Source organism: Ranitomeya variabilis, chromosome 2, assembly GCF_051348905.1.
Source record: "Ranitomeya variabilis isolate aRanVar5 chromosome 2, aRanVar5.hap1, whole genome shotgun sequence".
Taxonomy (NCBI): domain Eukaryota; kingdom Metazoa; phylum Chordata; class Amphibia; order Anura; family Dendrobatidae; genus Ranitomeya; species Ranitomeya variabilis.
Window position 1 is genome coordinate 732922563 of NC_135233.1, and position 12420 is coordinate 732934982.

The following is a 12420-nucleotide window of genomic DNA, read 5'->3' on the forward strand; positions in this document are numbered from 1 at the left end:
ATGTGGCCACAGGAGCTTCCCGGCGCCAAGATCAGGGAGGAAGCCACGCCCCCCGCCAGGGGAGTTAACCCCATATTCCACTGGGTTCACTGAAGGGGAGATCTCTGATTCAGGTAACAGGGAAGGCGCAGCAGTCAGGGGACAGCGGCATAAGCCGCAGTGTCCCTAATTCTCTTCACAATATCCCACAGATTCTCTATGGGGTTCAGGTCAGGAGAGTTGGCAGGCCAATTGAGCACAGTAATACCATGGTCAGTAAACCATTTACCAGTGGTTTTGGCACTGTGAGCAGGTGCCAGGTCGTGCTGAAAAATGAAATCTTCATCTCCATAAAGCATTTCAGCCGATGGAAGCATGAAGTGCTCCAAAATCTCCTGATAGCTAGCTGCATTGACCCTGCCCTTGATGAAACACAGTGGACCAACACCAGCAGCTGACATGGCACCCCACACCATCACTGACTGTGGGTACTTGACACTGGACTTCAGGCATTTTGGCATTTCCTTCTCCCCAGTCTTCCTCCAGACTCTGGCACCTTGATTTCCGAATGACATGCAAAATTTGCTTTCATCAGAAAAAAGTACTTGGGACCACTTAGCAACAGTCCAGTGCTGCTTCTCTGTAGCCCAGGTCAGGCGCTTCTGCCGCTGTTTATGGTTCAAAAGTGGCTTTACCTGGGGAATGCGGCACCTGTAGCCCATTTCCTGCACACGCCTGTGCACGGTGGCTCTGGATGTTTCCACACCAGACTCAGTCCACTGCTTCCTCAGGTTCCCCAAGGTCTGGAATCGGTCCTTCTCCACAATCTTCCTCAGGGTCCGGTCACCTCTTCTCATTGTACAGCGTTTTCTGCCACATTGTTTCCTTCCAACAGACTTACCATTGAGGTGCCTTGATACAGCACTCTGGGAACAGCCTATTTGTTGAGAAATTTCTTTCTGGGTCTTACCCTCTTGCTTGAGGGTGTCAATGATGGCCTTCTTGACATCTGTCAGGTCGCTAGTCTTACCCATGATGGGGGTTTTGAGTAATGAACCAGGCAGGGAGTTTTTAAAAGCCTCGGGTATCTTTTGCATGTGTTTAGAGTTAATTAGTTGATTCAGAAGATTAGGGTAATAGGTCATTTAGAGAACCTTTTCTTGATATGCTAATTTATTGAGACAGGTTTTTTGGGTTATCAGGAGCTGTATGCCAAAATCATCAGTATTAAAACAATAAAAGACCTGACAAATTTCAGTTGGTGGATAATGAATCTATAATATATGAAAGTTTAATTGTAATCATTACATTATGGTAAATAATGAAATTTAACACTATATGCTAATTTTTTGAGAAGGACCTGTACATACATGCTACATACATACATACATACATACATACATGCTACATACATACATACATACATACATACATGCTACATACATACATACATGCTACATACATACATGCTACCTACGTACATACTCCATACAGTACATTCATACATTACATATAACATAGAGTTCATACTCACCATTACTTGTCATTTTGTTCCCCGAAGCCAGTGTCATCTGTAAAAAATATGAAAAAAACAAACAACCAATATACTCCCTGTCCGCAGAAATCCACGAGTGTCCCACGACGATCTCCCATGGAGAGCAGCAGCAACAGATAATGCGACTGCTCTCCAGGGGCTCCAGGAACACAATGACGGCAAGAAGGTATCCTTCCACCACTGTATTCCTCTGCCGCTGTAAAAAAAAAAAAGTCCCTAGTCTCACTTTATGCCATTGCTGTATGATAAATTTTCCCAGGCAGCAATTGTCATAAAGTGAGACTTTGTCCTAAGGTAACCTCTCAGTGATGCACTGCAGGAGCCATTGTCTCCTGTCAGTGTGTCACTGAGGGTCCTATAGAGCAGTGACATCACCCGATGTCACTGTTCTATAGGGGAGATCGTCTTGGGACACTCGTTATTAATTGGACTACACCGGACAGGTAGAATCGGTTTATTATTTTACGTTTTTTGCAGGCGCTGAAGTATGGTAAGTATGGTGAAATGAAGAATATTAAAATACTTTTTCCTAATGTGTGCGTGTTTTATTAACCCTTTCTTACTATTGGATTAATAACGGATAGGCGTCTCATTGACGCCTCTCCGTTATTAACCCGGCTTAATGTCACCTTACAATAGCAAGGTGACATTAACCCCTTATTACCCCATATCCCACCGCTACACGGGAGTGGGAAGAGAGGGGCTAAGTGCCGGAATTGGCGCCATTTCCGGGGCGGCTGCGGACTGGTATTTGTAGCCGGTGGGGGGGGGGGGCAATATCCATGGCCCCTCTCTAGGCTATGAATATCAGCCCGCAGCTGTCTGCGTAGCCTTTCTGGCTATAAAATATAGGGGGACCCCACGTAATTTTTTTTTTTTTGCGGTCCCCCTATTTTAATAGCCAGTAAAGGCTACGCAGACAGCTGCAGGCTGATATTCATAGCAGGCTACAGATATTGGCCCCCGGCCGTCGGCTTTCCCCCTCTGGCGCAGAAAATTGCACGGGAGTCCACTCCGTTTTTTTCTTCTTCTTTTTTTTTTTTTTTTTTTTTTAATTCAACGCTCATAAAGGCCTCTTTCACACTTGCGTCGGTACGGGTCCGTCGCTATGCGTCGGGCCTACGTACCAACGCACGTTGTCAAATTTGTGCCCGACGTGGGCAGCGGATGCAGTTTTTCAGCACATCCGCTGCCCATTCTGAAGTCTGGAAGGAGGGGGCGGAGTTTTGGCAGCGCATGCTGGTTTTTTTTCCGCCAGATGTTTTTTTCCGCCGCATCCGTTTTTTTCCGCCGGATCCGTTTTTTTCCGCCAGATCCGTTTTTCCCACCGGATCCGTTTTTTTCCCGCCGGATCCATTTTTTCCCGCCGGATCCATTTTTTCCCGCCGGATCCGTTTTTCCCCCCGGACCCATTTTTTTTCCCCCCGGATCTGTTTTTTTTCCTGCCGGATCCGGTTTTTGTCGCCAGATCCATTTCTTTTCCCGCCGGATCCGGTTTTTCCCGCCGGATCCGGTTTTTTATCTGATGATGCTGCTCTCCACGGGAGATCGTTGTGGGACACTCGTGGATTTCTGCGGACAGGTAGTATATTGGTTGTTTGTTTTTTTCATATTTTTTTACAGATGACACTGGCTTCGGGGAACAAAGTGACAAGTAACGGTGAGTATATACTCTGTTATGTGTACTGTATGTCTATATGTACACTCACTGGCCACTTTATTAGGTACACCTCTCCAACTTCTTGTTAACACTTAATTTCTAATCAGCCAATCACATGGCGGCAACTCAGTGCATTTAGGCATGTAGACATGGTCAAGACAATCTCCTGCAGTTCAAACCGAGCATCAGTATGGGGAAGAAAGGTGATTTGAGTGCCTTTGAACGTGGCATGGTTGTTGGTGCCAGAAGGGCTGGTCTGAGTATTTCAGAAACTGCTGATCTACTGGGATTTTCACGCACAACCATCTCTAGGGTTTACAGAGAATGGTCCGAAAAAGAAAAAAAATCCAGTGAGCGGCAGTTCTGTGGGCGGAAATGCCTTGTTGATGCCAGAGGTCAGAGGAGAATGGGCAGACTGGTTCGAGCTGATAGAAAGGCAACAGTGACTCAAATCGCCACCCGTTACAACCAAGGTAGGCCTAAGAGCATCTCTGAACGCACAGTGCGTCGAACTTTGAGGCAGATGGGCTACAGCAGCAGAAGACCACACCGGGTACCACTCCTTTCAGCTAAGAACAGGAAACTGAGGCTACAATTTGTACAAGCTCATCGAAATTGGACAGTAGAAGATTGGAAAAACGTTGCTTGGTCTGAGTCTCGATTTCTGCTGCGACATTCGGATGGTAGGGTCAGAATTTGGCGTAAACAACATGAAAGCATGGATCCATCCTGCCTTGTATGGAGCATCTTTGGGATGTGCAGCCGACAAATCTGCGGCAACTGTGTGATGCCATCATGTCAATATGGACCAAAATCTCTGAGGAATGCTTCCAGCACCTTGTTGAATCTATGCCACGAAGAATTGAGGCAGTTCTGAAGGCAAAAGGGGGTCCAACCCGTTACTAGCATGGTGTACCTAATAAAGTGGCCGGTGAGTGTATGTCATGTATGTAGTATGTATGTATGGAGTATGAATGTAGTATGTATGTATGTAGCATGTATGGTGTATTTTTTTTTTTTCTTATATTCAACACATTAGCCGAATGATGGGACTACTACTGTCCCATCATTGGCTAATGTGTCAATCACTGTCAGTGTAGCAGGCATCGTCCGATGGGACTTGTAGTCCCATCGGATGATGCCTGCACAGACACAAAGACCCCCGGCAGGCCGTACAGACCCCGGAGACGCCGTACAGACCCCCCCGGAGAGGCTGTACAGACCCCCCAGCAGGCCGTACAGACCACCCACGGTCCCGCACAGACCCCGGAGAGGCCACACAGACAGCCACGACCAATCAATGACCGGCACAGTCCGGCGGAAAAATGGCCGCTCCTTCATCACCGCAGTCAGTGTCCGCTTCATACTTCCCTCCAGTCAGCACTCACACAGGGTTAATGCCGGCGGTAACGGACCGTGTTATGCCGTGTTTAACGCACTCCGTAACCGCTGCTATTAACCCTGTGTGTCCCCAACTTTTTACTATTGATGCTGCCTATGCGACATCAATAGAAAAAAAATGTAATGTTAAAAATAATTTAAAAAACCTGCTATGCTCACCCTCCGTCGTCGCGTCCTCTCCTCAGCAGTGCAAGCGGCAGGCTCCAGTGCCAAGGATGGTATGCGAGAAGGACCTTCCATGACGTCACGGTCATGTGACCGCGAAGTCATCACAGCTCCTGCGCGCATCCAACCCTGGGACAGGAAGCTGCCGCTTGCACTGCACACAGGCGACAGGACTACAAGGGCTCCCTCGGAAGGTGAGTATATGTTTATTTTTTATTTTAACTCTTTTTTTAACCTGTTACATACGTGGCTGGGCAATATACTACGTGGCTGGGCAATATACTACGTGGGCTGTGCAATATAGTACGTGGACATGCATATTCTAGAATACCCGATGCGTTAGAATCGGGCAACCATCTAGTACCATATATGTATATATGCCATGGATGAGGCCACAGTAAAGTGTATCTTTATTTGGGACAAAAGGTAACTCACAGGTCATTGCAGATGATGATGATGAACATACAATTTGTCATTCCTCCTACACAGTCACATACCAGGGAGGAAGCCACTCAAGCCAGTGTAATATTGCGCCTTTATTTGGGTCACATGGTAACTCACATGCATCTATTTACAGCCCACAGACTCCACTCTACCTCTCTGCTATCTGCTCCTCCCACATGAGTTACAGTCAGACTTCACTGGCTGAATCTGAGAAGCTGCCAGGCCCAGACAAGAAAGGAAAAAAAAAAAGACTCGGCTCACTCACGCTGCAGAGCCGACTTCTTTCATTCACAGCAGGGAGCCGGCTCTTTGTATTGGCTCGTTCACTCTTCCTCCAGTCCACCATGCTGCTGAGCCCACTCTCTTCTGCTTTTCTGTAAACAAGCTGTGTTTCTGATACAGTAACTGCTGGTGATAGCAGATCACAGGGTAGTCACACACAAAATGGCTCTGCCCTGTGATGCTGCTCTTCATTCTGCCCCAGGGATATTAGACCACCCAAAAGGGGAGGGAAATGCTGATGTCAGCAGTGACTGCCCCAATTTTCCAGCTAACAGTAAAGCTGGTAAGTCTCACTATAGCTGCTTGAGGTCTAAAACGGAAAATGCTCCCCCTAGTGGTCAATATATATATATTTGTAAGAAAATATATAATATTTTTCATATAGAAATGTTTGCAAGCAGTGCAAACATTGCATTAGTACATTTTATTTACTATTTTAAGCTTAATTTCACACAAAAAAAAAATACAAGAAAACTGGTGGCACCTTCCCTTTAAGGCTACATTCACACGTTCAGTATTTGGTCAGTATTTTACATCAGTATTTGCAAGCCGAAATCAAGAGAGGAACATTCAGAGGAAAAGTATAATAGAAACACGTCACCACTTCTGTATTTAATCACCCATTCCTGGTTTTGGTTTACGAATACTGATGTAAAATACTGACCTAATACTCAGTGTGTGCACGTAGCCTCATAATGATTTTCCTGAAAGACCACCCTATTCAGATTTCTTTTTTTTTTTTTTTTTTTTGCTTAACTTGTGTATATATATTGATTTAACCTGATCATCATTATTAATGATCATCTTTTCACTAATCTCCGTCCAGATTCTTTATCTGTAGAATTGCTTGTTAAAGGAGTTGGCCACTTTATATTCTTACGAATGTGTGGCAGATAAGGTACACATTACAGCTTACGAATATACTGTATCTTCATCAGATGTTCTGCTGTTTGTAAGAAATGGCTACTGCTGAGGAGAAACCTTTTTCCCTGCCTTCACGCTGCTCGTCTCTCCCCCAATAAATGACTTTGAAACATCCGGCCCAAGCTGGAGATTGTGGTCACTGAAATGCGCATGCACTGATTCCTTCTCATCCGAGACCAGCACAAGCACAGTTAGTAATGTTGACAAGCGCAACCCTACTGCGCATTGTTTTGCGCATGCACTGGATTCCTGAACCATGTGTGGATTTAAGTGCTCACTATCAGTTCAGCTGTATAACAGAACTGCAACATCGAAGGCACAGTCTACTTATAAGAGAGATCTACTAGAATTTTTGATGAAACTCAGTATTGATTGTCCTCATTATGGGAACTGATCAGTTATTCTCAATTCATGGGCAAAATCTGTCTTCAGTTAATACGCTTTCCTATTACTGAGATATAGGAGATTGACAGTTGGTGCTCATAAAGTTCTTTGGAGGACTGTAACTGTTATTTTCTAGAACTTTAGAAACTCTTTGCAGGAGCTGCACCATGTCTTGCTGGTGGTTGCAGATCCTGATGACAGTTGTGTCATGTTCTAGGCCACCCATCTTGATGTGCATCTCAGCCTCCCTCTCCTCTCACGTACAACACAGATGAGGTGAACAAATCTTTCTTAATCACTACAGGAGCATCTGGTTGTAATGTCAGCTGGTGTTAGTTCACCGAGGCAGCATATTTATAGGAAACCTTATCCATGTCTCCTGCCTGTAAATAAGGTCCACCGGACAGCTCTAGTCTTAGCCTGAAACAGTCTTGTCTTGTGCTGGACCTTTCGAAAGTTAAAAAGCGGATCCAGTTGAAATTATTTTTTTTATATATAGACAAAAAAGTTGTCTTCACAACTTTGTCAACAGATAACTGCTGGATCCGTTTAAGTGGACGATTACTGGACATGTAAATGTAGCTTATGACACAGAAGTTTTCTTATTATCATATTTCCTTACGTTTTAATTGCCTTTTGAAACAATTTTAAAGGAACAGAAATTTGAAAACAATGTCTGCTCACCTATATTTCCAACCATGCAGGTCATTCACCTCCTGTGCAGGGAACACTTGGAGAACAGCAAGATAAAAGTGGAAAGAGATAAGATAAGATCTAGTGGTAGAACTCATGCCTTGATAAAATGCATCATCTTTATTGTAGATCAGTAAAACAATTCAAAATTAATCATATGAGAGTTAAAGGTTTAAATTTTAAAGGAAGGATGGAGATAAGTGGAATACATTTCTGCTCCAGCGTCCATGCTTGGAATGTCAACGTACCAATTGCTTGATCTCAGCAATCCGCAGGATTAAGGTACCGTCACACTAGGCGATATCGCCAGCGATCCGTGACGTTGCAGCGACCTGGATAGCGATATCGCTGTATTTGACACGCAGCAGCGATCTGGATCCCGCTGTGAAATTGCTGGTCGCTGCTAGAAGGTCTGCACATTATTTGGTCGCTAGGTCGCCGTGTATCGCCGTGTTTGACAGCAAAAGCAAGGATACCAGCGATATTTTACACTGGTAACCAGGGTAAACATCGGGTTACTAAGCGCAGGGCCGCGCTTAGTAACCCGATGTTTACCCTGGTTACCAGCGTAAAAGTTAAAAAAACAAACAGCACATACTCACCAGCGCGTCCCCCAGCCTCTGCTTCCTGACACTGACTGAGCGCCGGCCCTAAACTGAAAGTGAAAGCACAGCGGTGACGTCACCGCTGTGCTGTTAGGGCCGGAGCTCAGTCAGTGTCAGGAAGCAGAGGCTGGGGGACGCGCTGGTGAGTATGTGCTGTTTGTTTTTTTAACTTTTACGCTGGTAACCAGGGTAAACATCGGGTTACTAAACGCGGCCCTGCGCTTAGCAACCCGATGCTTACCCTGGTTACCCGGGGACCTCGGCATCGTTGGTCGCTGGAGAGCGGTCTGTGTGACAGCTCTCCAGCGACCAAACAGCGACGCTGCAGCGATCGGCATCGCTGTCGCTATCGCTGCAGCGTCGCTTAATGTGACGGTACCTTTACAATCTAAACACCTACGGTGTGATAAGGACTTCAGTGATAACTCATGCTTGAAAAAAGCCCAATTATATGATCCAAAACTTTACTTTGTTGAAACTGAAACTCAAGTTGCATTTTGGTGTTGTGACATATTTAAAGAGTAACAGTTGTTTTTTTAATTTTTATGTCAAATTAATAGTGCACAGAAAAATAATCAACTTTGTAATGTATAGTATTAGAGAAATCTGCTTATTTTCCCCCTGGATTGATCTTTTACTCTCATTCCGTTATTAAAATCTGTATTCAGTAAATACAGACTTTCACATTACTAAGATAAAAGATGACAGTTGGTAAAACTATAGAGAGAGGAGGGGGAAGCTAGAATGAGACAGAAACATGACTGTAAAGTTCTAGTAAAACAAGTTGCAGTTCTCCAAATAACTTTGAGGACCGATTGTTATCTCCTATATCTCAATAATGGAAAATTGTATTAAATAAGATAGATTTCGCCCATGAATTGAGAATTTTGAGAAAGAATGATTAGTTGAGAAGGAGGAAGAAACAGATTTCTCTAATAAGATATATTGCAGAATTACTTTTTTTCCATGTATACTATTGATTTAAAAAAAAAAAAGTGGTTACTCTTATTATATTTGTCATTATTTCTTGGCCCGGATCAAAAACATGGATATTGAATGTGTTTTGTAGAAATTGGGCTTGTAAAGTAAAGGACATGTTTTTAAAGCCCATATGAATGTTAAACTGTTTCACCTGCTTTTCATGAAAACTGTGAGTTACATAATAAATATAAGATTTGTCACATTTTTATTGGATGTCTCCTGCAACGTAAAATGCCAACTTTCAACTGTAAAATCGATAGTAGGACGGCCAACATCAGATACCCACCCTATCTACTATATAATTGTCTAAGGGTCACTTCCGTCTGTCCTTCTGTCTGTCACAATTATTCATTGGTCGCGGCCTCTGTCAGTCATGGAAATCCAAGTCGCTGATTGGTCGTGGCAAAACGACCATTGCCATGACCAATCAGCGACGGACAGAGTCCGGCAGCAAAATGGCCGCTCTTTCCTCCCCGCAGTCAGTGCCCGCTCCATACTCCCCTCCAGTCAGCCCTCACACAGGGTTAATGCCAGCGTTACCGGAGCGTGGTGTAACGCACTCCGGTTACACAGCTATTAACCCTGTGTGACCAACTTTTTACTATTGATGCTGCGTATGCAGTATCAATAGTAAAAAGATCTAATGTTACAAATAAGAATAATAAGAAAAAAAAGGTTATTCTCACCATCCGACGTCGCCCGCTGTCCTCGGCAGTGCAAGCGGCAGGATCCGGTGCCAAGGATGCTATGCGAGAAGGACCTTCCATGACGTCACGTTCATGTGACCGCGACGTCATCACAGGTCCTGCGCTCATACCAACCCTGGGACCGCACACAGGCGCCAGGACTTCAAGGGGCCTTCGGAAGGTGAGTATATGTTTATTTTTTATTTTAAGTCTTTTTTAACCACGCATATAGTGCCCACATTGCTATATACTACGTGGGCTGTGTTACATACTGCGTGGGCTCTGTTATATACTACATCTCTGTGCTATATACTAACGTGCCTATGTTATATACTGCGTGGCTGCTATATACTGTGAGGACTGTGATATATTACGTGGCCAGTGTTATATACTGCGGGGGCTGTGCTATATACTGCGTGGCTGCTATGTACTGCATGGGCTGTGCTATATATTACATGGCCAGTGTTATATACTGCGGGGGCTGTGCTATATACTGCGTGGCTGCTATATACTGCGTGGGCTGTGCTATATATTGTGTGGCCAGTGTTATATTACTATGTCGCCTGTGTTATATACTGCGTGGCTGCTATATACTGCATGGGCTGTGTTATATAGGATGTGGGCTGTGTTATATAGGACATGGGCTGTGTTATATACTGCGTGGCCACTGTTATATACTGTGTGGCCTGTATTAACGCAGTGCGTATTCTACAATATGTATGTATGTATGTATATAGCAGCCACATAGTATATAGCACAGGCCACGTAGTATTTGTCTGCTATATACTACATGGCTCCTATATACTACGTGGCCTGTGCTATATACTATGTGGCTGCTATATACATACATACATATTCTAGAATACCCGATGCGTTAGAATCGGGCCACCATCTAGTGCTTTATAAGAGGCCAACCCTGACAACTATGTCTTTTAGCATTATGTATATTTTATGTTTCGTAACAATGGTAACTAATGAAATTGTTTTCTACATTTTAGCCAACTTATTGAAGGTAGTGAGGTGCTACAGAAAATTGAGGATATCCCAACATACAATGAAAGACCAAAAGTGGACTGCACGATTGTGGATTGTGGCATTTTTAACCCTTGACAATGACATATTTTCTTTGTATTTTCTTTGGCATTTATTCTCTTGTAAACCTAATAAAAGCACTGAAATTTTATCCAAAGCTTGTCACGCCACTTGTTTGCCCACTAATGTAAACTAGCCTCTGCCTGTTGGGAAATTTGCCAGCTTACCTAAGCTTTTGTAATGCAGCCGATAAGTTTCTTTCCTGCATCTGATCAATGTACAATATCCTTCCTAAAAGGCAAATTATTAAAGCAAAACCTGTGCAGCAATGAACAAGCAGCCAGCACTGGGTGATTTATCTTGCAGATGTGTTATCACTGATCTAGAATTTACCATGGGTTGTAACTCAGTGAAAATAAAAGAGCCTTCCCCAAATTGTTCCCTCGAAGTCAAAAGAATACAATTGTCTAAATGTCTTGGTATGCTGAAGCATTACAATTTACCTTCACTGGAACTAAGAGTTTGGGGCCAAGCCCAGAAAAACAACCCGTTGCATTATTCCTTTCTCAGCAAACTGTATAGTTGGCACAATGCTGTAAGGCAGGTAACATTCTTCTGTCACTCGTCAAACCCAAACTGGTCCATCAAACTGCCAGATAGAGAAACTTGAGTTGTCACTCTATAAAACTAATTTCCACCTCTACAGAGCCCAACGGTGGTGTGATTTACACCACAATATGTGACACTTGGTGTTTGTTGGGAATGAGATAAGGGCTTAACTTGGGCCACTCAAGTTCTTCTACACCAAACTCACCCAGCCACACCCTTGTGAACCTTGCTAAGGCTACTTTCACACTAGCGTAGTGCACTGCACGTCGCTATGCGTCGTTTTGTAGAAAACCGCATCCTGCAAAAGTGCTTGCAGGATGCGTTTTGCGTCAGACCATCGCCACCAAAAAACGTTGCATGTAACGTTTTTTGGTGCGTCGTGTCCAGCATTTCCGACCGCGCATGCGCGGCCGGAACTCCGCCCCCTCCTCCCCGCACCTCACAATGGGGCAGCGGATGCGTTGAAAAACAGCATCCGCTGTCCCCGTTGTGTGGCGCTTCCACAGTATGCGTCGGTGCGCTGCAACGTCGCATTGTGACGTGCAGTGCACGACGCTAATGTGAAAGTAGCCTAAGACCCACCTAACAAAATTCCTAAATAAATTCAGACCAGACCTTCCCCATGTTAATGGATCCAAACTTCCCAGGCTAACCTGTGTTTACTGACCCTAGATAGTGATGAGTGAACGTGCTCAGGTAAGGTGTTATCCGAGCATGCATGGGTGATAACTAGTGATGAGCGAGTATGCTCGCTACTCGAGTTTCTCTGAAATACTCGGAGACCACCCGAGCATGCTCGGAGTGCTCAGATTTAGTTAATGTCAACGCAGCTGCATAATTTGCAATACATGTGGGGATTGCCTAAGGCTGGAGTCACACTCAGCGTAAGACAATACGGTCCGTTTTTTACAGCCGTAATACGGCCGTAATACGGAGAAATGTTCCCAAAATAGTGATCCGTATGTCCTCCGTAGGCAGTGTGTCAGCGTATTTTGCGCATGGCATCCTCCGTACGTAATC

General features: G+C 44.5%; 1 protein-coding gene across 2 annotated transcripts in view; it reads left to right on the forward strand.

Annotated features, from left to right (window-relative positions):
- The window catches only part of PPIL6 (peptidylprolyl isomerase like 6), a 94840-nt gene extending 83898 nt beyond the window's left edge, over positions 1–10942 (forward strand). For both annotated transcript variants that reach the window (XM_077289572.1, XM_077289571.1), the window contains exon 9: positions 10758–10942. In XM_077289572.1, the coding sequence (XP_077145687.1) occupies positions 10758–10869 (112 nt within the window). In that variant the 3' untranslated portion in view covers positions 10870–10942. The remainder of the gene's footprint in view (positions 1–10757) is intronic.
- Positions 10943–12420: the final 1478 nt, after the last annotated feature.